The sequence below is a fragment of the Lonchura striata genome, chromosome 4 (assembly GCF_050655825.1).
Source record: "Lonchura striata isolate lonStrDom1 chromosome 4, ASM5065582v1, whole genome shotgun sequence".
Lineage (NCBI taxonomy): Eukaryota > Metazoa > Chordata > Aves > Passeriformes > Estrildidae > Lonchura > Lonchura striata.
This window is the reverse complement of record NC_140706.1, coordinates 5,575,240-5,599,309: the sequence shown is the minus strand read 5'-3', so window position 1 is coordinate 5,599,309 and position 24,070 is coordinate 5,575,240. Positions and strand designations below refer to the sequence as shown.

Sequence of the window (24,070 nt, the reverse complement as noted above, 5' to 3'; positions counted from 1 at the left end):
AGGAATTTGTAACTGCACTGAGGTCTCCCCTCAGTCTCCTCCAGGCTGAGCAGACCAAGTGCCCTCAGCCTCTCCTCTCACGGCTTCCCCTCAAGGCCCCTCACCATCCTCGTGCCCTCCTTTGGGCACTCTCTGGTAGTTTAATGTTTTTCTGACATTGTGGCCCCCAGAGCTGCCCCAGCACTGGAGGTGAGGCCACCCAGCCCGAGCAGAGCGGGACAATCCCCTCCCTTGCCGGGCTGGCCATGCTGGGCCTGCTGCCCCAGGACAGGGATGTCCCTCCTGGCTGCCGGGGCACTGCTGGCTCAGCTTCCACTTTCCACTGGCCAGGAGCCCCAGGTCCCTTTCCCTGGCACTGCCCTCCAGCCCCTCCTTCCCCAGTCTGTCCCTGCAGCCAGGGCTGCCCCATCCCAGGTGCAGAATCCAGCGCTTTCCCTGGCTGAACCTCACACGGTTGGTGCTTGCCCAGCCCTCGCACTTGCTGAGGTCTCTGCAGGGCCTCCCTGCCTTCGAGGGGGTCACTATAGGACACGTAAAAACATGATGCAAACCACTGCTATTGCAAAGGTGAAAAAGAGGAAGTTTAATTTCCAACTCCAGCATTTCTACTTTTCCAAAAGTGACAGTGGATTGGAGGGTGAATGTAACACCTCTCCAACAACATTGGACAAACTACTAGTACATCAAATTTCTCTGCCTCTATGGAGGAATGGTAAACGATAGATTGCTTACAGAAAGTTGTGTGAGAAAGTTCTCTACAAGAATTTAAACTCAGAAGGCTTTAGAAAATCTTAAGAATCAGGGTGTTGTGTAGTAGACATAATTCGCGCCATTTCTAGTATGATATATGTGATATTGAATATTTGTTGGAGTATACATGTTTGTATTAGGAGTTCCCCCCCCCCCCCCACTCTCCCAGGCTAAACTGGTGTATGTTGAAACCTTTTACACGTAAAAGGATGTGGCTCGGCCAGGAGATGGGGATGGGCCGTGTCTGGAGAGATACGGGACACCCTGGTGCTGAATGGTGATGGATATCATGGAAATCCTCGGGCAGATAAATGTGAATGCAGCGTTCAGTAAATTTCATCAAGGGATTCAACAACTCCGGACACTGAATTGTTCTTCCTCATCACCAAAAAAGAAAATCTTATTAACTTATGGACTCTGAATGGAAGAAAAGGCTGACTGCCGAAATCTTGGCTTCAGGCGGAATTTTCCCAATAAAACCCGCTTGTGCCAGGATGGAGGTGTGTGGGCATAGAGAAAACTTTCTCTGCTGAGGCTGACTCCTTGTTGCACACCCGGTGCCGACCCCGGGCTCTGTGCTTTCCTTGTGGCTGGCTAGATGGAATTTGATTGCAAATAAATATTTTTTTATTTTAACTTGGCGGGACAAATTCTCATTTATAACAAGGGCAACACGAGGGAGTGCGTATGAGGAAGGAGTGCGCGGCTCGGACGCTGTCCCCTCACGGCTCCGCGCCTACAACACCCAGCAGGCCCCGCGGCGCCGCTTCCGCCGCCGGGGCGGGCCGAGCTCGGGGCCGCCGCCGCCGTCATTGCGGACCGGACCATGTCTCGCTGCAGCCCCGCCGCCGCCCGCCTGCTCGGCCGCTTCCTCCGCCGTGAGTACCGGGACGAGCCCTCCCGGCCCCGCCGCGGGGGCTGCGGGCAGCGCCGGGGCTGGGCCGGGCCGGGCCGGGCAGGGCCGGGCAAGGTCACGGCGGAGCGCGGCCCGCGGGCAGCGGGCGGGACCCGGGCTGGCCCCGGCGGTCCCGGCGCCGCTCCCGGCACCGCTGGGCGTTCGGAGCGGGGCGGGATCGCTCTGCCCGGGGCAGGGCACGCCTGGCTGCGAGGGAGCCGTGTGTGGATGTAGTGGGAAGTTTTCCCTGGAGGGTGGGCGGCCGCACGTGTGGGGCACGGGGAGGTTTTCTCGGCCGTGTGGACCCGCAAAGACTCCGAAGGGCAGGGGCCGGAGGGGGCCCGTGGTCACTGCGAGGGCTGGAGGCCTCTGGAGGGCCGGGGATTACCCTGTGGTTTCAGCACAGCCTGGTAAAGTTCTTTCTCGTGCCAGGAATAAGATTGTGGAGTTCCCTTTTTTGGAGAGCACGAGCAGTCTGAGACTAGTGTTTCAGCTCGAAACATTTAATTTGTGTTGTTCTGAACATCACAGTTAAAAATAAAGTGCTTTTCTCCCTCTTTTTTTTTTTTTTTTTTCTTTCCAGTGTGATTTTTTTTGGCTATATCCTCTTGAAGAGGAGTCTGGTAGTAATAGAATGAGGGTAGTAGCTTCAAAGTGAAAGAGGGGAAGTTTAAACTGGATATTAGGAAGAAATGCTTTACAATGGGGAAACTGGAGCAGGTTTCACAGAGAAGATGTGGCTGCCCCATCCCTGGACGTGTTAAAGGCCAGGTTGATGGGTTGAAGAAGCCTGGTCTAGTGGAAGGTGTCCCTGCCCGTGGCAAGGGGTTGGAATGAGATGGTCTTTAAGGTCCCTTCCAACCCAAACCACTCTGTGAGATCAGTGTGGGTATGCCCAGACACAAGAAAAGTTACTAGGAACGTAAACAGAGAAAATTGTGCATTAACGTGGTTCTTGTAGCTGAAAATGAATGAACAAACTTAAACCTACCTCACTGGACTGCACACAAAGTGTTTTTGTCCCGGTGGGATGGTGACTTGCAGGTCAGGTAATGTGATCTCACAACCGCAGGCTGGTCTGAGTAGTTCCTGTGGCACACCTACTGTCCAGGTGGGTATCCATTCCTGCCTCTTGTTCTCCACAAGCAGGATCAGAAAACTATTTATGCTGTTAACTTCTGCCACTTCAGCTTTTTGAATTGGCTCCCCTGGGCCCAATAAGAATTGGTTCTGATGGAGGGGAACAGATGGGAATGTAGCACCTTCCAATTCAGTTTAATTTATACTCCCAGCAAAACTACTCTTGGGTGCAGTTTTATGTGTAAAAACCCCACATTATTCCCTTTGCAAATAGCAGTAAGAGATTCAGGGAATTGTTATCAAAATTATTTTAAACCCCGCATTATTCCCTTTGCAAATAGCAGTAAGAGATTCAGGGAATTGTTATCAAAATTATTTTGAGGGGTAGAAAGGAGGAAGAAATCTAAGTGGCTCAAGAAGTGTCTTTATGCAGCTGTTCAAGTCTTTTACAGAAACTCCTGCAAGATGAAACAGTCCTTCATTGAAAATCTTTGGTTTGATACTCTTTATTCTTTAAAGACTGCTGAGACCTTAAATCTGGGCTTTGTACATACATTTTCACTAACAATTAACATCTGCTTCTCTGAGTGATTTGAAATCATGAGTGTCCAGTGTGTTCTGTTGCAGAAGAGATACAAATCTTGTGTTTGTTGCTGAAGGAAACATGCAGGGTGTGTATCCCTAAGGTTGAGATCAGGAAGTTGTGGAAATGGAGTATGAAATCTGTCAGTGAATGGTGAGTGCTGTTCAAAGGTCACCTCAGAGCACTGCTGGTGTATGGACAGAATCAGGAGAAACCTGTGCTTGTCCATACTCTTGAAAAGTTTTTGTAGGCATTTGAACTGACTGAAGAGTCAGGATTAAGGGTTCCATTGTCCTCGATGTATTGGAAGGTTTTGGAGAGCTCTTAGATTAAAAGATTACAGTAATTATGTGAGTAATCTTAGCAAAGAATTGCTGCAGAAATAACAGCCCAAACTGAAGCATTCCTTAATTGTTTTTATGTCAACAGTGTGGAGGGAGGAAAGCTCACAAACCTTTACCTGCTGACATTCTTGGTGGAGGATACCTGGGGAAGAGCAGCTTGTTGCTTGTAGGAAACAGTGGATTTGTACCAAGGAGAGACTTGGATTAGGAAAGAAATGTGTTGAAAGAACTGAAATTTTTCTGAATGTCATTTCCCACTAATTGTAGATTTGTTTTAATGTGATGGGTGTAGTGGAGGCATTGCATCTGCCCTTCACAGCCCAATTAATTTACTTAATTCCTCAACTCATGGTCACAGATCTGGGTTTCCATAATTAACGGGAATTTGGCAAGGGAATGGTGCAAGAAGAGAACCTGGGGACTGATAAACAGGAATCCTGGAGTGCATAATCCTCTTAAACAAAGGAATAAGATATTTTGAATAATCCCTCAATAGCATAAAAACGTCTTTGTCATGAAGAAGCATCTTCTGCTAATGTAGCTGATAACTTCAGGGGTGAGTTCTGGGGATGGGTTTATGCTTCTCTGCACTGTCAGGAGCTCCCCAGAACTGTTCTTGTGGCTTCCTCAGGCCTTGCATTGGTTGGCAGAGGAAGGAGAAAGAAGATGGCATAAAAATGTAAATTAAACACAGAAAACATTGAAAGGAACTCTGAGCAGCAAGCTGAAGGCCCATAACTGATGGGAAGTGTGGAAAAAAGATACAGCATTTTACGTAGCACTCCTCATACCCCTGAGCTTCCCCTGCACTCGCCTCCATTTTCCCCACTTACATTGGAGCTCCTATGATTTCTAAGGCTTTCTTCTTTCCTTGCATAGGTTATGGAAAAGAAAAGGAGTATCTTCCATCATCTCCCAAGTTCTCTGGCTATTTCAAGGTGCAATAGAGGAAGAATTTCACTTATTCCTCTTCCCTTAAATAGGTAATAGAAAAGAAAGGGAATATCTCCCTTCATCTCCAAGTTCTGTGGGTATTTCAAGGAGCAATAGAGGAAGAATTTCAGTCTTCTGGCAATGTAGGTGTCAGCTCAGGTCACTGTGGAGAGGGATCTGCTGTTTCACCTTGCTTTTATACTGGGCTTGTTTTATAAGCAGCCTCCAATGATATGCCTCATCTTTCAACTTTCCTTATTTTTTTGGTTTGGGGTAAATATGGTTAAGAAGGAGACACTTTGATTGGATTTGTGTCCATAGGAAATTCTACGAGAAGCCCTGAAAATAGTAAATTTTGAGCTCTGTATAGTTTGGATGAAGAAGAGGTTCGCGCCTTTAGTATCTGTGTTGTCACCTGGTTTGCACAACCCAAATAGAGAAGGGCTTGGACTAGATCATCTCTAAAGGTCCCTTCCAACCCAAACCATTCTGTGATTCCATGAAATGTAGCTTGAGTTGCATTGTTTTAAATGAGATTTGTGCCTGAGAGGTGTTGCTGCTCAAAGAGGGCCTGAAAGCTCAGTGTAAATGGTATTTAAATACCCTCTGTGCTTTAACATACCTTGTAAATGGATCCGTTTTCTTTTTAACATATAAATTCCTGTTTGGACTCCATGATAAATAATAGGGTATTTTTCTAGAAAGGCTTGTTAATTATAATGCACAAATGAGCTTTAAGTCCTGCTTGAGCCTTGGGATTGTGAGATTTTTTTCCTAAGAGGTAAATGAGGTGGATTTTCCAGTTATTTGTACTGCAGTGAGTTCTACTCTTGGCTGGGGCCTCGTTGCCTGGAAATGCCAGAGGAACCAGCAGCAGTGTGTGGTGCTGGAGTAACTGCCCCTTAGTTTCTAATAAGGTTTCTTGACTCTAAAACAGCTGGTGTTCCATATACAAGCTTATGCCCCACTGCTAAATTTAGATATTGCTTTTCAAATCTCCCCTGAGACAGCAGGGGTTGGGTACTTGAGCACTTTTCATAACTGCTGATTTTCCTATACAATGGACCAAAGTACGCTCTTGACACAGTACATCTCACTAAAAATAGCTAAGTAGAAATTAAAGTACTTTAAGAAGAAAAACCAAAACAAATCATCTTATTTGTATAACTTTATTTTTAAACCACAAACTGAACAGGGGCGGGGCAGAAATGACGATTGTGTCTGGAAAGTTTGTCCAGTCTCTTATTTTATTTTTAATACACTTTGTTAAAGTCTGTTACAGGCCTTTGTTGGACATAGTAATATTGTCTTAAAACTCTGACTTGACAAAATTTAGCATTTTCCCTGTGCTTTTGGGAAGAGATGGATTTGATAAGACTTGTCCTTATGCTCTAGGGCCTACATCTGGAGCCTTCACCTTTGTAACTTGGCCTGTAATTCACACGTGAGCATTAAAATAGCATCACCGATGGGTTTGGCCTTGCTGGTTCACAGCTGAAGAATATTTTTAAAATTTTTTTTTTCCTCCAGTCTTCATGAAGCAGCATGCATTTACACCTAAGCAGACAGATTTTTTTTTTTTTTTTGGTAGTAAAATCAATTGTCTGGACTGGTTTGGAAGTTGTGAAGCAGGTCCTGGGTGGAAGTTGAGACTTGACTTCTATTTCTGACTCATACCTGCTGTGAACTTGGGCATGCCATTTCCACTTTCCTTCCACCTGTTTCCTTCTCATCTTGTATCTGTCTTAACTATTGAAATTGCCAGCTGCCTGCACCCAGGGCTTGCTGTTTGTGCCACGTGGAGCAGAACCTCATCCTGACCCATGGCCCTGCTGCTCTCCCTCTGCTGATAACTGGGGCAAACCTTGCTGCTGCAGGTGGGGCCAGGAACACAAGTACAGAACTGTATCAAGCCATTTGAAAAACCCCAGAAACTCAGACTCATCCAGCCCAGAGACTGCAAGGTGATTTTTAGGGCTTTTTTTCATAAATCCCTTCAAAAATATATTGCTCTCCAGACATTTGCCCATGCTAAGCTGCCTCTGGAGACAGCAAAGGGCTCAAATCTATAGCCAGGATTTTTGAGCCAGCTGTATTTTCTCTGAAGAAAGGCCATACAGTAATGTAAGAAGCACGTGGTTTTCAAGGGTAAATCTATACAAAGCTTAAATTTTAAGCTGCTGTTTAGATATCAGGGCCTACTTTTTTTTTTTTTGATAGTATAGAAAATATTCAAAAGCTTTTTATCCTTGAAAAATGTATTAATACTGTCTTCTGAAAATGGAGGATTGACAAACAAGCTTTCAAAAACTTTCTTGTGCAATGTTATCTGAAAATAGATCTGGAATGAGCAGTTGAACTGGGAGTGTAAAATTGCTGTGAGGTGTAGAGAAATGTGACTATTTGTCAGTTTGTCAGCAGCAAGAAGGCACTGGAGTCTCCCTTACTGGAGATATTCAGGAACCATCTGGACACAGTCCTGTGCAATGTGCTGTAGGATGACCCTGCTTGAGCAGGGAGGTTGGACCAGCTGACCCACTGTCATCCCTTCCAGCCCAACCCATTCTGTGATTTTTATTTTTTTCAAAGTACTGAAATTGCTCAGTGGTAGGTAGGTGGCTAGCAAGCATCCCTCTCCTACTTTGCAGGAGGATTTGTCAGTGGCTGGGCACAGGCTCTGTAGAACTTAGATCTGAATCAGTTTGTGTTGCCTGTTTGTTCTTTCCCCTTGCAGGCCCATTTTCAGTCTGTCATTGCCATTCTCCTGGAAGCCTGGAGTGTTCTCCCCAAGGCCTCGCTGGTGGTAAGGACTGTAGGAGCTCCTTCTCAAGGGGAATCATCCTCTGCTGTCCTCAGGGTTGGGTGTCACCCAGGCACATCTCGTGACAGTGAGGGACTGCCTGAATGGCTGGGCTCAGGTAGATCAATTCCCTGCTCTCCTGACCAGCATTCCAGCTGTTCCTGGTTTTGTTTTTTCTCTCCTTTGCTGAAGGCAGGCTGCTTTTCACCAGATGTGCATTTGAGTTGATTCAAAAAAGACCAAGTCCTCAGCCTGGGACAAAGAACATCCTGTGCTGTCTTCTGTAGCAGTGGTTTCTCTCTCCCCTCCCACAGCCAGCCTGGCAGCCTTGTTCATTAAATCTCAGCCTTAGACATATTTTCATAAAATCACAGAATCACAAAGTGATTTGGGTCAGAAGGTGACCTTAAAGATCATCTTGTTCCAAGCCCCTGCCATGGGCAGGGACACCTTCCACTAGACCAGGTTGCTCCAAGCCCCTTCCAGCCTGGGCTGAAACACTCCAGGGATGGGGCAGTCACAGCTCTGGACAACCTGAGTCAGGGCCTTACCATCCTCACTGTACAGGATTTTTCCCCAATACCCAATTTAAATGTGCTCTTTTTCATTTTGAAACCATTCACCCATGTCCTGTTATTACATGCCCTTGTCAATAATGTTATTCCATCTTTCCTTCAAGTTCCCTTCAGGTACTGAAGGGAATTGAGTCACCCCAAAGGCTTCTCTTTTCTAGGCTGAGCAATCCCAATTCTCTCAGCCTTTCCTCATGGCATCCTCATAACTCCAGCTCTGTCATCAGCTTCCTGTCCTCTGGATTCACTCCAGCAGCTCCAGGTCCTTCCTGTGCTGGGCCCCAGGACTGGACACAGCTCTGCAGGTGGGGTCTCACCTGAATGGGGCAGAGGGGAGAATCCCCTCCTTCACCCTGCCCATGCTGCTTTCGATGCAGCCCAGGATACAATTGGCTTTTTTATGGCTTTTCTTAAGGATTTCACATGGATTTTGTCTGTTACTGCTTTGTATTTCCAGGCATAACAAGTTCTGCAGCAGTATTTGTGGTGATTTAGGTTAAAGCCCTGCAGGTCACTAAGCTGAAGTGCACTGTTGCCACTTTCCTTAAAAGTTTACTGTATCCTAGTCTGTACCTTTCTGTGTGGAGTTTTACTCTTTGTGTGAAGCTGAGGATTTGCTGCAGCTCTTTAGAGGACAGCAGGAGGTGGCTGGAGTTAAACCCTGGGTTTGCCAGCACTGTCTAAGAATACAGTAAGGACTTTAGGTTTAGCAGTAGCACTGGTGTGTGTAGGTTGCTTCTGGCATGGTTTGGTTTTTCTGTTCACTCCTTTGAATACAACTGAAGCATAAAAGCAGTGTAGCACTACACTTTAGTTGGCAAGAGAGAGCTGTGAAACTCTGTGATGGAAATGTGTGTGTATGTGGATCTTAAAAAGTTTCTGCAGATTTACTAACCCATGGAAATTCTGTTATTACAATAATGTAATAATGCATCTTAACAAATTCTGTGCATTATCATAAAGATACTTTTTAATTTCTTTCTCTTAAAAGCTTTTACTCCCTTCCTAAAAAGAGAAAAGGGAAAATATACTCCCTTGTTCAGTTGTGCCTGAGTATGTATATGGAACAGTCTGGGGACTGTGATTCAGGATCTGTTATTTTTATTTGAGCTGCACTATTTACTTCCTTAAGTCTTAGTTGCTAAAGTTTTAAAAGAGCTAAAGGGGTAAATAGCAACTTACTAGTGTATATATTGGAGATCTTGTATTAGGATTATGCCTTCCCAGGGTCACTCTATGTATAAATTAAGGTTTTTATGTCAGAACACTTGCAGGGAATAAATTGGTTCTGATCCCCTCAAAACTCTGGTGTTTGAAAAAGCATGGCAATAAATATAGGTGTGTATCTTATTTATACCAGAAGCCCACTCTTGTCATCTTAAGCTTTCTTCTGTGTAGCATTCTGTGCACTTGCTGTCATCATTCCTTTCCCTTCAACACAGATGCAGTCATTCCCTGTGACTTTTGTTGCCAGCACATACTGTGCTCTTTTTCTACAATTGTGTTGTGTTGTTTTCTTCTCTCAGCACCAGAGTTGTGAGAACTAAATTGAAAATCACTCTAGTGGAGTTGCTGCAGAGCTGTGTTTCCTCTTGAGCCCAAATGCATGTCCAGCAGTGATACCACAGCTAGGAATCTGTTGGAAAAAGATCTCTTGCTGTCTGACATGGCATCAGGTTTTTCCTGGGCTGAGGGATCCTCAAGCTTCTCAGTGTCTCTTGTTGTCTGCTCTGGACTGTGCTCTGTTCACAGGAGGTGTCACATAATACCAATATTGTAACAGCCTCAGGATTTTATCAGGATTTTAGTTCTGCTTTGTCACTTTGCGGAATATCTGAGAAGATAAAAATGTGTTTGTCTGCCAATGAAAGCAGTGCTTAAGAAGTAGTTTCTGTCTGTCAGGAGAAATCCTGATATTGAGTGCTCAATATGAGAAATCTCTCCTAATTTCTGGTAAATTGAGTAATTGGCATAATAGGGTGAGCTACAGGTGTTTAATGTCTTGGCATGACAAGAACTGAATGAGGCTTCAGAGCTGCTTTTGAAAACATGAGCTGCTCATGATTTTTTGATACAAGCATTGACTGGTTTGCACTTACTTGGTAGGACATTTTTTATCTCAGAGTCTACCAGGGGAGTGAATTAATGGTTTGTGCTCTCTTCTCCTCTCTTCTCTCTCCAGTTCAACAGAATGGAGTCCGACACTGCTCCTACACAGCATCCAGAAAAAACCTGTATGTCAACAAAAGCACAAAGGTTATCTGTCAGGGTTTTACAGGCAAACAGGTATGTTTCTAACTCATTTTTTCTATCAGCCTTTCAGTCAGAAAGTTAATTGCTCAGAAAATGTAGTTATCTATGAAATGGATTATATACTCCTTTGTCTGTGTTGATAGGAAGCTGGACTTCTTCACCAGGAGGGTCCCTTCAGCACTGTAGTTTACATTCTTTGGCCCAAATACTTGTACAAAAGCTTGAAAGTTGGTTTTGAGTCATCTCTATTCAGTGCTTTTCATTTTTGTTTTTCATATTGTATACAGCTGAAAGGATTTCTCTGTAAAAGGCTATTTGCAAAAAAACTGCAAAAACCTGCCCGTTTTCAAAGTGCTTTTTCCACAAATGTAGTTCAGTATCAATGGCTATGAATTCAATTTCTGTTTTTATTTCAGGATATTTAATAATTTTCTCAGATTCAATCTTTTACAAATTTGCAGGCAGAGAAGGCTGCTTTAGTAAAACTACCAGCTAGTCATGGATGAGCATGCCAGTTCCTTCTATTTCACTGTAGTGTTTGTCATCTGCCAAACTTGATGTGGAAAGAAGCTGTGTCTGCTGTGTTTGCAGGTGTGTTAGCAGCACACAACAGAAGACCCTTGAGCATGAAACTACTGTGCTATGATTGAAAAAAAAAAAAGCATATTAGCATATTCCAAATGTATTTAAAACATGGGGATGCACTCACCAAAATATTATAGATATATATGTGTAGTGAAAACTTCCCTTCTTACTGCAAATTTTAGTGACATAAATTGCCTTCAGAATTATAAATAACATCAAACTTTTTGGTTAAGTTTATTTGCTATTACATGCCTTCTAACTTTACTTATTTTTTTTTCTCAAAGGGCACCTTTCACAGCCAGCAGGCATTGGAGTATGGCACCAATCTAGTTGGAGGAATTTCTCCAGGGAAAGGGGGAAAAACTCATCTAGGTCTGCCTGTGTTTAATTCTGTGAAGGAGGTAATTTGCAGCAGTGACTGGAGGGCACAAAGTTTAAAGCTGGAGGGCTCCTGATGTCATTACTCACACTGGAGAGACAAATATTTGAGCTGAGGCTGTCACTGGGCACAGAGTGAAACAGAAGCCTTGTAAAAGAGGGAACATTCAGGGTGGTCAGGCACCACTTTGGCTTCCACTGTGAAGTTCACAGAGTCTGGGTACATTTGCTTTATGAATGCAGCTAGTTTCTGATTGATTCTGCTGTGCATGATGAATTTTTAGCAAACTGTTATGTAAGAGTATTTATGATGGTGATCACGGGGCAGATCCTTTCCAGACAGTGGTCAGTTCTCAGTTCCCTGGTTGTGCCCCATTTTCAGGGAATTTAACACTTCCTTAGATTATAGTAGATTAATACAAATCCTTAATTCATGCCTGAGAATGGATGTATTTTAAATGACTTGTTGTCAAACATTCTCTTCAGCCCCACTAAATGCACCGTGTGGTTTTATTTGGTGTCTGTTGCAGGCCAAAGAACAAACGGGTGCTTCAGCCACTGTCATCTACGTCCCTCCCCCGTTTGCTGCTGCTGCCATCAACGAGGCCATCGATGCAGAGATGCCTCTGGTGGTTTGCATCACTGAGGGCATCCCCCAGCAGGACATGGTGCGGGTCAAGCACCGGCTGCTGCGGCAGAACAAGACCCGGCTGGTGGGCCCCAACTGCCCCGGAGTCATCAATGTAAGTGACTTCTGCCTTTGCTCCAAGGCTGAACTGTTCCTAGTGGTGGTTGGAATGTTCCATCTGACTTCTCCCACTCTTTCCTTAGCCTGGAGAATGTAAAATTGGTATCATGCCTGGTCACATTCACAAGAAAGGAAGAATTGGTGAGTTTTTGAATATTTATGCGTCATCTAAAACAAAAGTTTGGTGCTCTGGTTCTTCCTTGTGAGGCAAGGCACATCCTGCCCTGGAGAGAGCTGATAACACTGTGGGACAGCTTGTCTGTCCTCAGTTTGTACGTGAATTTTAGCATTATCAATCCTGAAAGCCCAAATCCAGAATTCTTCCATAGTACACTTGGTGCTGATAGTGGAGGCAAAGCAGTTGGGAATTCCTGTAGGTAATATGATTGACTTGGTGTCTTCAAAGGAGAGCCTTGAGGAAACTTCCATTTTTCTTGGGATTTGAGAGCGCTAAGCTCTCCAACACTATTCCTTACAACAGCTTGGCTGCTTGGGGCTGGAATCCTACTCTTCTAGTGATCTCAGTACTGCAGCAAAGAGAAGAGACTACAGATAGTTTATGATATAATTTAGACAACTATGAAACCATTACAAGTGGAAGTGACAAATACTCCCAATTTTCAGGCAGTGTGGTAAAGAGCAGGAAGGCAGTGACTTGTTCATAACCAGTGTTGGTCACACCCCCTGTGTGTAATGAGTTACACACCCTGTTACATGCTACTCTCATGTCCTGACTTCTGTCAGCTCCTTGTTGTAAACTATAGAAATAACAACTTGATTTTTAAATTTTCAAATAATGCAGCTCAGGAGCTGTAGAGAAATTTCTTCTGAAATGTCCATTTGTAGTTACGTAGAGCTTCAGAAATATTGCTATAAACAGCACACGCTGCTGTTGCCTGTCAGCAAGGTAACCAGTTTCACTTGAGCATAGCAGTATTCTTTGCAGCATTTCCTTTTATTTATTTTTTTTTTGATGGAAAAATGTGTGTATTGTGGGAAAGCCTATTCAGTGCTATTGAATTACAGGGACTCAGTGCATTTTTTTAGCATGAGGAGCTCCCTTTGCTATGTGACCACTTCTGGCTTGAGACTAGACTGCACCTAAGGAATGCTGGAAGATGTGTTAACACTCGTGTTCCACCTTCAGCTTTTACAAGTACCCATAAACCTGGAATTGAAAAATCAAATAGCTGCAATTATGCCCTTTATAAAAACCACTGAGACATTGCTCAATGACTGTAAAAGGGAACATCAACCCTGCTCTGAGCTCCCTTCTGAATCAAAGTTCTGTTCTGATTTTTTAAATATATACAGGAAATGTGTTGCAGCCACAAGTTATGAGACTCTGAATGCAAGGCACATCAAGTGCAAAAGAATATTTAACATCTTGAATCCAGTAGCTGTGCCATTGCTGGAAATGTTTTTAATGGTGAGCCAAGAATCAAAGAATAAAAATGTGGATTTGCCACCCTCCCAGTTTCATCTAACGTGTGACCTTTGGTGATGTGCTCTGCAGCTTTCTATTACTGTGAGGCATCCAATAATCATCTGAATATACTGTGATGCAAGGCATAAAAATAGCCACAGTCTTTGGACTTTCATCTGTAGCTCCTCTGAGGCAATCTGATCTTAGTGGTAAACTGGGAGGCCTTTTCAAACACAGCAAGGAAAAAACACTGTGCTAGAACACATCTGAGCTGGCCAACAGTATAAATAGTTGATAAAACTAAGGTTCTTAGTCTAGTGGTGTATTTTCTCCTCTGTTCCTCTGTTCATGCCATGTATGTATTATGTTTCTTGTTATATGGCTTGCAGTAGATGGAAGATGGTTTCTATTTTTCCTGAAAACCTTTCCTTTTGTAGTGTTAACAGAAGTCTCGACTTGAAAAAATGAACAAAAAGCCATGCAAATATTCTGCCCCTGCTCTAAGTTCTGTGCTTCCTTCTATCCTGAATTTAAAACTGGGGTTGTGGTCTCTTGTGATATTGTAATGTGTTCTGTAGGGCAGCAACAAATACCTTAATAGTGATAACTTGCATTTGTGCAGCATTTTTCTGTTCTGGAAGATCTCTTGGTGTGCCTGACCATAATGGGGGTGTGATTAATGCAGAATTCTTTTGTTAACTGTTGAGCTGCAACTCTGTTTCAAGACCAGTGCATCAGCTACTCACATACAAGATAAGAAGTATTTTCTTTTATTTGCTTTTCAGTTTTCTTTCTTGGTAAGGCTTTTAGCAAAAATATTATTGACTTTCTGGGCAGCTTTAGTCCCTTGACAGTTAAGTGTCAAAAGATGAAAACCAAGAAATGGTACAGAAAGAATCTGACAGAATGTTTTGGCAAGGGCAGGTGGAAAACCTGGAATCTCATGTTGTTTACTGAGGTGATGTTCATGACTGTAAGAACAGCTGCCTCTAGTTATGTGCTGTGTTAGTGGTAAGTTTATCTTCTTTTCTTTCCTCAAGGTATTGTGTCAAGATCTGGAACCCTGACATATGAAGCTGTTCATCAGACAACACAAGTTGGGCTGGGGCAGTCTTTTTGTGTTGGTAGGTTCCCTCAGAATTAGTCTCTTGGACCTAGACTAATCTGCTTTTTCTTCACAAGTGTAAATTCAAAATAATTCCTTTTTGCAAGTGTAGAATTTGCTGAATGGCAGTTGTCTTGACAAGTGGGATTCCTATGTGCTGTGCAGAGTACAGCTCTTCTCTGCTATCATTTCCACCTCAGATTAATTCAAGCCTTAAATCAGTTTTGAACAGAGAACTGTGAGCAGATATGATGTCAAACTGTCCCAAGAAGTTTAGTTCCAAAGGATTAGGGCAATCTTGGGCATTTAATTGGGTGTGTTAAGTAAATTCAGTTTTCATACACCAAAATTCTGGAGCTGGCATCTTGGTCCTGCTGTGCTCATAACATTTTGTTTATGGTTTGAAAAGTGAACACTCAGATATCAAAGATTTCTGTGAATTGTTGGGGAGGTATTTGGAGCAGGAATTTGACATGCTCTGACTTGGGTAGAACCTTCAGAGCTGCCTGTCTTACGAACCTTTGGGAGTACTCCTTATGCTGAAATTTACTTCTAAACTTCTGTTGTAAGTGCAATATCTTTATCCTGAGTTCCTCTTTTTTTGTGGTTTTAATTTTTTTTGTAGGTATTGGAGGTGATCCCTTCAATGGAACTAATTTTATTGACTGCCTTGATGTCTTCCTGAAGGATCCTCGTACTGAGGGGATCATATTGATTGGGGAGATTGGAGGAAATGCTGAAGAAGATGCAGCAGCATTTTTGAAAGAAAATAATGCCGTAAGTCTTAAAACACCCTGCTTCCAGACACTTTCATAGTTAGCCAGCTTCTTTTGCCACATCAAAGAGACCTCATTTCACTCTCTCATCTCTGTTTACAAAAACCACAAACAGTCATCGGGTTTTTAAAGAAAAAGAGTTGAAATTAGGAGTGTTGTCAAGGTTGGACTCAATGATCTTAGAGGTCTTTCCAGCCATGCTCTGTGAAGTGGAGAGCATTGTCAAATTTAGAATTTTATTCCTGTAACAATATTTGTAGTGATTTTTTTTTTTTTTTGGTAGTATACATGGGTCTGTAGAAAGATTTAAAGTTTGTTTGCATTTGGTTTATGATGATTATCAGCAGAGGAAGTACTCCACACTTCTTTGTGCTGTGTGAGCTGTTTTATAAATTTGCCGGGCAAGTTAATATTTCAATAAAAAATGAACAAAATAAAGATGGACAAAATGAGCAATTTGTTACATGGAACTGCTTTTTCTCTCACCCTCCTCACACATAACACAATTATCTCTTCCAGGGCCCCAATGCTAAGCCAGTGGTGTCCTTCATAGCTGGCCTGACAGCTCCTCCAGGCAGGCGGATGGGCCACGCTGGAGCCATCATTGCTGGGGGAAAGGGGGGAGCCAAGGAGAAGATTGCAGCCCTCCAGAGTGCAGGGGTTGTGGTCAGCATGTCCCCTGCTCAGCTGGGCAGCACCATCTACAAGGTTGGTTCCTCAGGCATTGGCTCATCTAGAGCAAGAAGCCACTTTTGAGGGAATATGAGCTGGGAGTCCATCTCTTACCCAGACACTCTGCTAATTATGTTGCTTAAACATAAGAACTCTATTGGCTGGACAAGCTGAAATTACTACATAAAAGATATGTGCACACAGTCTTATTGAATATTGTTTTATAGAAGAGTAAATGTAGCAAAACAGAGAAGAGATTACATTCTGCTTTCAAGCGTAGCTACTTGTTGAAATTGTTTTCTGGATGCAAAGAGCCTGAATTAATGTAAAATATGAGAACATTATTTCTAAATAGGGTATTTTAGGAAGGAGAACTTTGGCATATAATTCAGAGTTATGGTTGAATATATGCTGCTGAGAAATTAAGGTGTGGAATGGGATTATTTGCATTTTACTTAATTCATATCCAAAAAAGGGACGCCGCTTGAGGAGATGCATAATTCAGCTCTGTTAGGTATTTTTTGTTTCCTGTGGTGACTGTATAGTACAGGATCTCCACAGGCTGCTGTGGGATTCTTGCCTTCTTTTGTTGTGCTTTTTCTTTACTGAAATGAAAATCTTGATTTTGTTGCTTCCCTGGCTTGAGTCCTTTCCTGTAAGGATTCTCCTGCAGTTCTGATGCAGATTTGGTGTTTTTCAAGCCCATTATGCTGGGAATAAATCTGTTCTTGACAGCATTGCAGTCTGGCAGTGATTATAGTCTGGCTTTCCAGAGCTGGCTTGTTAATGTGAGGTGGGAGAATGCTCAGTTTCCTTTCCCCTCAACTTGCACACTTTATGCTTTTTATATTTTAATTTTTAATACCAATTTTTAATTCTTAACATCAGATTTTCTTAGATACATACAAAGTAATTTGAAGTAGAAGTATAATAGAAGCATTTTCTGTTTTTCCTGCTGTTAACATCTGTGTGCTCTTTGCAGGAGTTTGAGAAAAGGAAATTGCTGTAAGAGAAGACACTTTGGAATACTTTCTTCAAAACACCAGTGCAGCACCCGGCCTTTGCTTATCTTTTGTCTGCTAATCTTCAGTTGCCCCAATGTCTTGACACTGGTCAATGAATTTGACTCAGAAGCCATAAACCTCCTGGCTAAACCTGTTTTGGTGTCTACTTGTTTCAGACGTTGTCACCCTGTTGTAAATCACAGAAAATTAATAAATCTACTACTAAATCTGATCCATCTTTTGAATTCCTGAAGCAGAGCCGTTTCTTCGGTCATCATAAACAAAATCTTTTGTAACTTAAGCACTGCCCCTTTTTAAGGTGAAGTTTCTTGTAGAGCTGCTTTTAAGGATCAAGGCACTGACTGTATGCACATACCACACTTTGCTTTATTTTTAAGGAGTCCAGTCCTGCTTGTTCGTTGCTGGCCAGTACCTTTGAACAATAGGCCAAAGTTTCCGTCCATGAAACCAAAGCTGCTGGATCTGGAGGGATTGGTGTTGATCCACGTAGCTGGATATGCCTGAGGTCCAGACTTTCTCTTCAAGGCTGACTAGCCATGCACAGTGCAGTCCTCTACTGGCAAAGAATTCTGTTTGTTGTGTATAGAAATGGAATTGTTATTGATAAAAATTAATATAATTTCACACGCAAAATATATATTCAAAGTTGTCTGTAACTATGAAGATGATTTGGTCTTTAGCTGACATTACACTAATTTCCAATTTATCTTAACTAGCATTGCACTGCTTGTATTCTGAAATCCAAGTAACAATGGGACGTAGTAGGGAAGGATTATTATTCTCTAGAAAAGAATATAATAAGGTAACTTTATTGTTAACCACTCCCAGCACTGTAATGGAAATCCCTCTTTTTTTTACTGTGGATATAGCTCAAGTATTGTGCCTATAAATGTTGCAAGTTTCATCAGGATGGATTAAACCCCAGATTGCTTTATATAGAGGACTGAAAGTTCATGTAACCTGGCACTTGTTTAAAGCTAACCTTGTGTCCCATAAAGGTGCTGTTACAAAAACCTGTGTCGTTATTTATTTAAAACTATTCTTAGTTTTCCCACTCAGATAAATCCCTGTGGAATTTCTCTTCCTGAAGCAAGCAGGTGTGTCACTGCTGACATTTTTAGCTCCTAGTGCTAAGCCCTGGTGAAGTGCATAAGGGACAGGTCATATCTCTGCACACTGAAGGTGTGTCCATGCACTTGATGTATGGTCTGGTGATGCAGGCCTTGGGACACAGAGACCAGGTGCTGCATTGTTCACCTTGGCATGATTTACTGAAATGAACCTGACACGCTGTCACTGGACAGCTGAAAGCAGCGTTGAGCAGTAAATCATTTGATAAAGCCTATGACAGCAGATAAGGGTTTTTTTTACTAGATCTGCTCAGTTTTCTGGTGGTGCTTGTTTTAATCTAGAGCAAAAAGAATGATGGGTGCCCTTTAGAGAAATGGCACTGCTAAATTGTCTCAGTCTGTGCAAGAGTGCAATTCCTCAGCAGTGAGTGTCAGGGAATTGCAGCCAATCTTCTTATGAGCCTGATAATCAGAGTAACTCATGGCAGTGCTGTGCTGGTGCCCTTTGGGACAGGCACTGCTCAGTGATGAACTGCCTGGATTTCATCCCTGTAACAGATGTTCTTCCAGGACAGCTGAGGTGGAGGGAGTTTCCTGCTAGGGATTGCTCCTTGGAAGCTTTTAGAGGCACCAGCTATTTTAGGAGACAGTTATAAACTCCAGTGATTGCTGCACCTTGAGAAAGTGTTTCCTTGTGCCTTGAGATCTGAGGATGGGTTTAGCAGTTCACCCCTGGTTCTAAGGTTTGCAGCAGAGTCCAGTGCTGTGCCTCAGCAGCTACCTGGACCTGCTCCAGCCCGGGCAGCAATTTAACCTGGCACTGATGTCACCTCAGGATGGAGAAAGACCCTGACCTTGTCTGATAGAAAGGTTTGGTTTGCAGTTTTTTCTTGCTGGCTAAAAATGTGCACTTGACAAATATCAGCTAATTAATGACAGCATCTCTTTGGAAAACATTCACATCTGTTTAGTACCATATGTTCTTGTGGATAAATATTTTGAGTAATCTGATCTGGAAAACTGTTTATTTATTCTTTTTAATGGCAAAACTTAAATTAGTGTTGAGCCTTAAAGCAGTTGCTGCTTTATAACGTAATAGTTAACCTATAGAACTATAACCTGGTAGAACCAAGGGAGATCTTGTGTGCAAGAGAATCAGTGCCAATGTTGGTGTTTCCATATTTTGTGGAATAGTCCTTTTTGTGTTTCTTGATCTACACTTGACAGTGTTGTCAATCCATGAATCACTTTCACTTTTGAGAGATGAATTCTGTAAGTTCATTTTGGTCAGGAAAGTTTATTGCCACGCTGATTTTCTTCAACAGAGAGAAGGATGTAGAGTCCTTTGGGTTTTTTTCCTCTTACTGGACATTATGTGGTTCTGAATCATCCCTAACACTTTCTAGTGACTGGATTCCCTGGTAGCAGCCAGGTGTCAATGCAAACTGGGCCAGAAAATGCAGGATCTGAGCCATGAGAGATCCATTTCAAGAAGAACTTCAGACTGACTTCTGTGCTGGTGGTTTCAAAGCACTGCCCAGTGTGTGGTGTCCAAAGTCTTAATTTTGCTGGAAGCGTGGAATTAAATCTTGTGCTGCAACACAACTATTTGCTCAGTTTACCATCACCTTTGCCTTCCCTGTCCCACTGCCTGTTGCTGGTCAGGATTAAATGACAGTTTTTCCTAGGAAGGTCTGTCTGATACCGTGGGCAGGAGCCTGCAGGTGATTTTGGAGGGTGGCAGAAGGTTCTGGGTGTTGTACACAGTGGGCTGTTCCTCCTGGAGCATCTGTGCAGTGCTGAGACAGCCTCTAGCTTTGGGATGACTAGAAATAGCTGGTGAAGAGGGAAGAGTCCAGGTTTGATGCTTTCCACAGAAATTTTAACACCAAAAAACCCAAAAAGTCTTGGACATCAACTTGCAGCACTCCAGTAGCAATTAAATGAGGTTTATGCTACTGGCCATATTGTTAAATAATTGTTTTTCCTGAGTTATTGAACAAGGGGTTAAAACTATTTCTCAACCAAAGATTATATCCCAGCACAGGGTGGTGCAGTTAGTTAATTAAGGCTACAAGCAAGAGCATATTTGGCAATTGCTGTTTGATTTGCATCCAACCTTTGCTCTGTGCAGCCCAAGGCTCTGAGGACCCTCACAGAGGCTGATTGAGGTGAGTGGTGGGGGTAAGGTATTTCACAATGTAGGGTAAATAATGCACAACCCTGAAATTATCTGCCACTTCCTCCTTTCCTGCCTGGGTGCATGATGAAGCCTGGAGCCCTGTGACTGAATGTGTGGTGGAGGTGATTCTGTGATACAGCAAGAAAAACCTGTTAGGTACCATTGTTAGGGAGAATTTACTTCAGGATGTCCCCTCTCCTTTTATCTCTGTGAGTTTGGTTTAGTGTTGAATTGACCTGAAATCAATGCCAGCAATTTTGGAAAATTTCTTGACTCAGAAATACTGAAACTCTTTCCATTTTCTAAAGGAATTTGTCAGCTTGTTCCACTTGAACTTGAGGTACAAACAGGATATTTTCCTAGAAGTGGAAATCTGAGAGTTTTGCTCAAGTTAAAAGCCTCAGGGAGATTTCTCAGAGTTGCACCAGGGTTCTGGTTTGTTTGTTTGGTTAGTTTTTTTGTGTGTATGTGGTCTGTTGTTTGGATTTTTTTGTTGCATGGGATTTTTTGTTGTTTATTTGTTTGTTTTTGTTGGTTTGCTTTGGTTAGTGTTTTTTTTTTCTTTTTTTTTTTAAATTTTATTTTTGGGGGGCAGGGGTTGGTAGTTCCAGGTCCCTGATACTTGTTGGACCTGCTGACCATCCATACCTCACTCACAGGGCTCAGACCCAGACAATTCTCTGCCACTTAGAACATCCAAAAACTCTCATTAAATCTGACTTTATTTCTGCAGCAGTTACGTGATCTCAAAAGAAAAGACAAGAGATGCCTCTCTGTTTACAAAGCCACATAAATTTCTAGGACAGGGAGTAAACCTGTGTTTCTGAGCTGTAATGAGTAACCACGTAGAGCAGTGCTGGTGCTGGGAGTAGGAGCAGTATCCTGTAACGATGTCTGTGCTGTGTAGATGCATAATTGAGGGTCTCTTAAAACCTCTTTTGTTGTTGTAAAAGACAGCACAGCAAATTTATAGTTTCCAGCACATCTGAAGCAGTACAAGTTTGTTGCTTTGAAAACTCCACCAGTCTCCAAGCCTGCTCATTCCATTTGCTGTTTTGCTCTCTAGGTGGCAGGTTTTGACTCCAAAACATGGGTTTGGTTCCTGCTCTGAACTCAGACTCAAAGTGTGCTGGACAAATAAAAGATGGAAGCAAACCACTACCGCTACTTTATTCTTTCTCTGTGTTAGATTGATTTATGATAGTATCCTTTTCTATGAGTTGGAGAGAGGTGTTAAAGAACCTGTCTGGTTTTCTCATGGTGTTCTCACTACTCTCTCACTACTCTTATGATGCTGAAATGTCTTCTTGTTTTTCTTGCAGTATGTTGTCTGAACTGCGTGGGTTTGTCAGTCAAATGGGACCTGCCTTAGAGAAATACCTGTCTTCATTTTGAAACAGGCAAGAAATGGCTCAGACTGTTTCTTCAAGGACTTAGCAACTCTGACTTTACTTTTTTTTTCTTTTATTCAGTTATTTGCTCCTTGGAAGAGAGGCATCCTCCGTGCTGCTGTGTCCACCAGGCTCTGTAACCTCAGGGCAGTGGATCAGCTGTGCCCTCAGGGCTGGGAGCAGTCCTGCTCCTCTCAGTGCCAGCTGGGCACGAGACCAGTTTGGTTTAGTTGGAACCAACCCAGTCCTGTGAGAGGTGTCCCTGCCTGTGGCAGGGGGGTTGGAACTGGATGAACTTCTGAGGTCCCTTCCAACCCAAACCATTCTGTAATTCCATGATTTGAGGTCTGAAGTGCCAGCCCTTGCATGGAAGAGGCTGCCAAGGCTCTTGTGGTCCAGGAGCTGTCTGGGAGCAGCTGCTCTGTGTGTGGAGCCAGGTGTGTGCATGGACAAGTGTCTCTGAAGGATTTGTACCCTGAGGGACCGTGCCTTGCTCAAGGTCACCCTCTCCTCCCTTGTTCTGCTTTCAGACTGCAAGTCTAATTACTGACCAGAGCCTTAGCTACAAGGAGAGAACACAACAGTCAGGAGATTGAGCCTCCAATTGTGGGTCTCAGATTCAGTCAAAGAGAGAAACGGGGAGTTTATAGCCAGGCAGAAGCCTGGGAAAGAGCTGGAGCAGAATGTAAATACTTCTTTATCTCTCTTGTTGTTCATATTGTTTCTAGTTAAGTTCTATTACTGTGTGTCAAGCACTTTGCACCAATGCTGTGTGTTGTTTTCACTTCAGGACCAATGCAGTTGATCCTCACAAAGCTCTGTATAAAAGAGCAGTGTATTTTGAATAAATTGGAGTTTTACTCTCAGCAGCCTTCTGAGTCAGTCTTCTCATTCCTGTCCTGCCTCAACAGCGACATCCAAACATTTCAATCATTTAACTGAGTGTATTTTATATATCTTTCTGTAGGCAACTGTTATGTTTGCTCAAGACAGGCACTACATTTTTTTCTTCCCTAAAGTAAAGATGGCTTGGATGTAAATCCAACCCAAGCTCACAGATGCCAGCCTAGACTGTGGCTCAGCCCTGTCCTGAAACATGGAATTTGGGGCACATGCCAAAGTTCAGACACGTGGTAGAATCCAGTGATGGGGAACACAAGAAACAAGGCAAAGACCACAGAACCTCTGAAATGGTCACATTTCAGGCATGTTTGATCACTGACCTCTCCTGGTCAGAGCAGAAACTTGGACACCCTCGCCTGCATGGAGAGAGCTGTGCCTGCAAGACAGCTTGGCTGGCTCTGCCTGGAGCTGCAATCTCCCTCCCCTTGGCCAAGTGACTTACCCAAATCATGTTGGAAATCAAGCTGCCACTCCCACACCTCAAAAAGTCACCTGAGCTTTCCTCCCAAATTTAAATTGGTTCCATTTTACTCAGTATGGGCCGTGTCATCCTTTGTCCTATTTATGGTACAGGCCATTTCTGTTGCAAAACCAGCTAATAATTTATTTAATGTATCTTTTATAAAACACTTGAGAGTGCCAAGATCTGATTTTGTACAGGGAATGAAATCATACAGCATTAATCCTCTCTTTCGTGCAACAATGGAAAACAATATAATTAGAAGCCATTCTTTCAGCCTGGAAATTGTAATTGGATTGCCAGTTTTATAACGTCAGCCTTCAAAGAATAAACAAGAATTAGTCAGCTAAAGAAAATATGCTCAGCTTGTTTCCAGCAGGAGCTGATTTCAGTGGTTAACTTTGAGGGTTACTCTTGTTTGTTCATTTTTTAAAATTTGCTGCTGGCAAATAAGGCATCCTTAGAGGCTTAAACATGGATTTTTTTCCTAGGAAAACCCACTGTGGTTCTAGTCACTCAGCCTGAAGCAGCTGCAGTCCTCCTGTCGCCTTTGCTTTCCACCTTGAAGTTTGCTTGGAGCACCTCTGGGGCTATCAATGATCCTGTGGATCAGATTTTGAGATTTGGTGGGGAAGCCAGTGCACCCTAAATGGGGGTGATATAGCAATGGCAAAAATGATAGAATCTCAAACCCCAAAAATGGAAGTGCTGGAGAGCAACCAAGGCAGAAGAGAGCAGGCAGCAGGGGAATTGTGGAGGGGAAGGGGCTTCTCTGTAATTACTGCTCAACCATTTAATCTGCATTGAAATGCAGAAAAGAAATTGCTGGTCAAGGTATTTATTAGCTCTGTTTATGACAAATGGTAGAAATTATCTTGTGTGAAGCGCTTAATGAGGACTGGGTAGAAAACAGGCTTCCCTTCCAGTGGGAATCACAGAATCATTAAGGTTGGAAAAGGCTTCCAAGATCATCAACTCCATGTTAACCCAGCACTGCTGGGTTCCCACTAAGCCATGTTCCTGAGCATCACATCTACATGGCTTTTGAACACTTCCATGGATGCTGATTCCACCACTGGCCTGGGCAGCCTGTTCTAATACCTGACCACCCTTTTCTGTGAAGAAATTTTTCCTGATTT

At 43.1% G+C, this 24,070-nt stretch overlaps 1 protein-coding gene across 2 annotated transcripts; it reads left to right on the top strand.

Annotated features, from left to right (window-relative positions):
- The first annotated feature begins 1,561 nt into the window (after positions 1–1,561).
- On the top strand, positions 1,562–17,136 carry SUCLG1 (succinate-CoA ligase GDP/ADP-forming subunit alpha). 2 transcript variants are annotated; one of them, XM_085577483.1, is made up of 10 exons: positions 1,562–1,628; positions 7,320–7,388; positions 10,140–10,243; positions 11,080–11,196; positions 11,704–11,916; positions 12,005–12,062; positions 14,388–14,471; positions 15,078–15,229; positions 15,748–15,936; positions 16,883–17,136. In XM_085577483.1, exons 1-10 carry the CDS (start codon positions 1,577–1,579, stop codon positions 16,907–16,909), a joined length of 1,065 nt encoding a protein of 354 aa, XP_085433609.1. In that variant the 5' UTR covers positions 1,562–1,576; the 3' UTR covers positions 16,910–17,136. The 2 variants fall into 2 exon arrangements, with proteins under 2 accessions (XP_085433609.1, XP_021391422.2); XM_021535747.3 differs by lacking the exon at positions 7,320–7,388.
- Positions 17,137–24,070: the final 6,934 nt, after the last annotated feature.

What these genes read in the sequence shown, in the direction of transcription:
- SUCLG1 (XM_085577483.1), top strand. Translation starts at nt 1,577, where the DNA reads ATGTCTCGCTGCAGCCCCGCCGCCGCCCGCCTGCTCGGCCGCTTCCTC. An exon ending in TGTTTAATTCTGTGAAGGAG is followed by an intron (nt 11,197 to 11,703) that starts GTAATTTGCAGC and finishes TGTCTGTTGCAG; the next exon opens with GCCAAAGAACAAACGGGTGC. An exon ending in TTTTGAAAGAAAATAATGCC is followed by an intron (nt 15,230 to 15,747) that starts GTAAGTCTTAAA and finishes TATCTCTTCCAG; the next exon opens with GGCCCCAATGCTAAGCCAGT.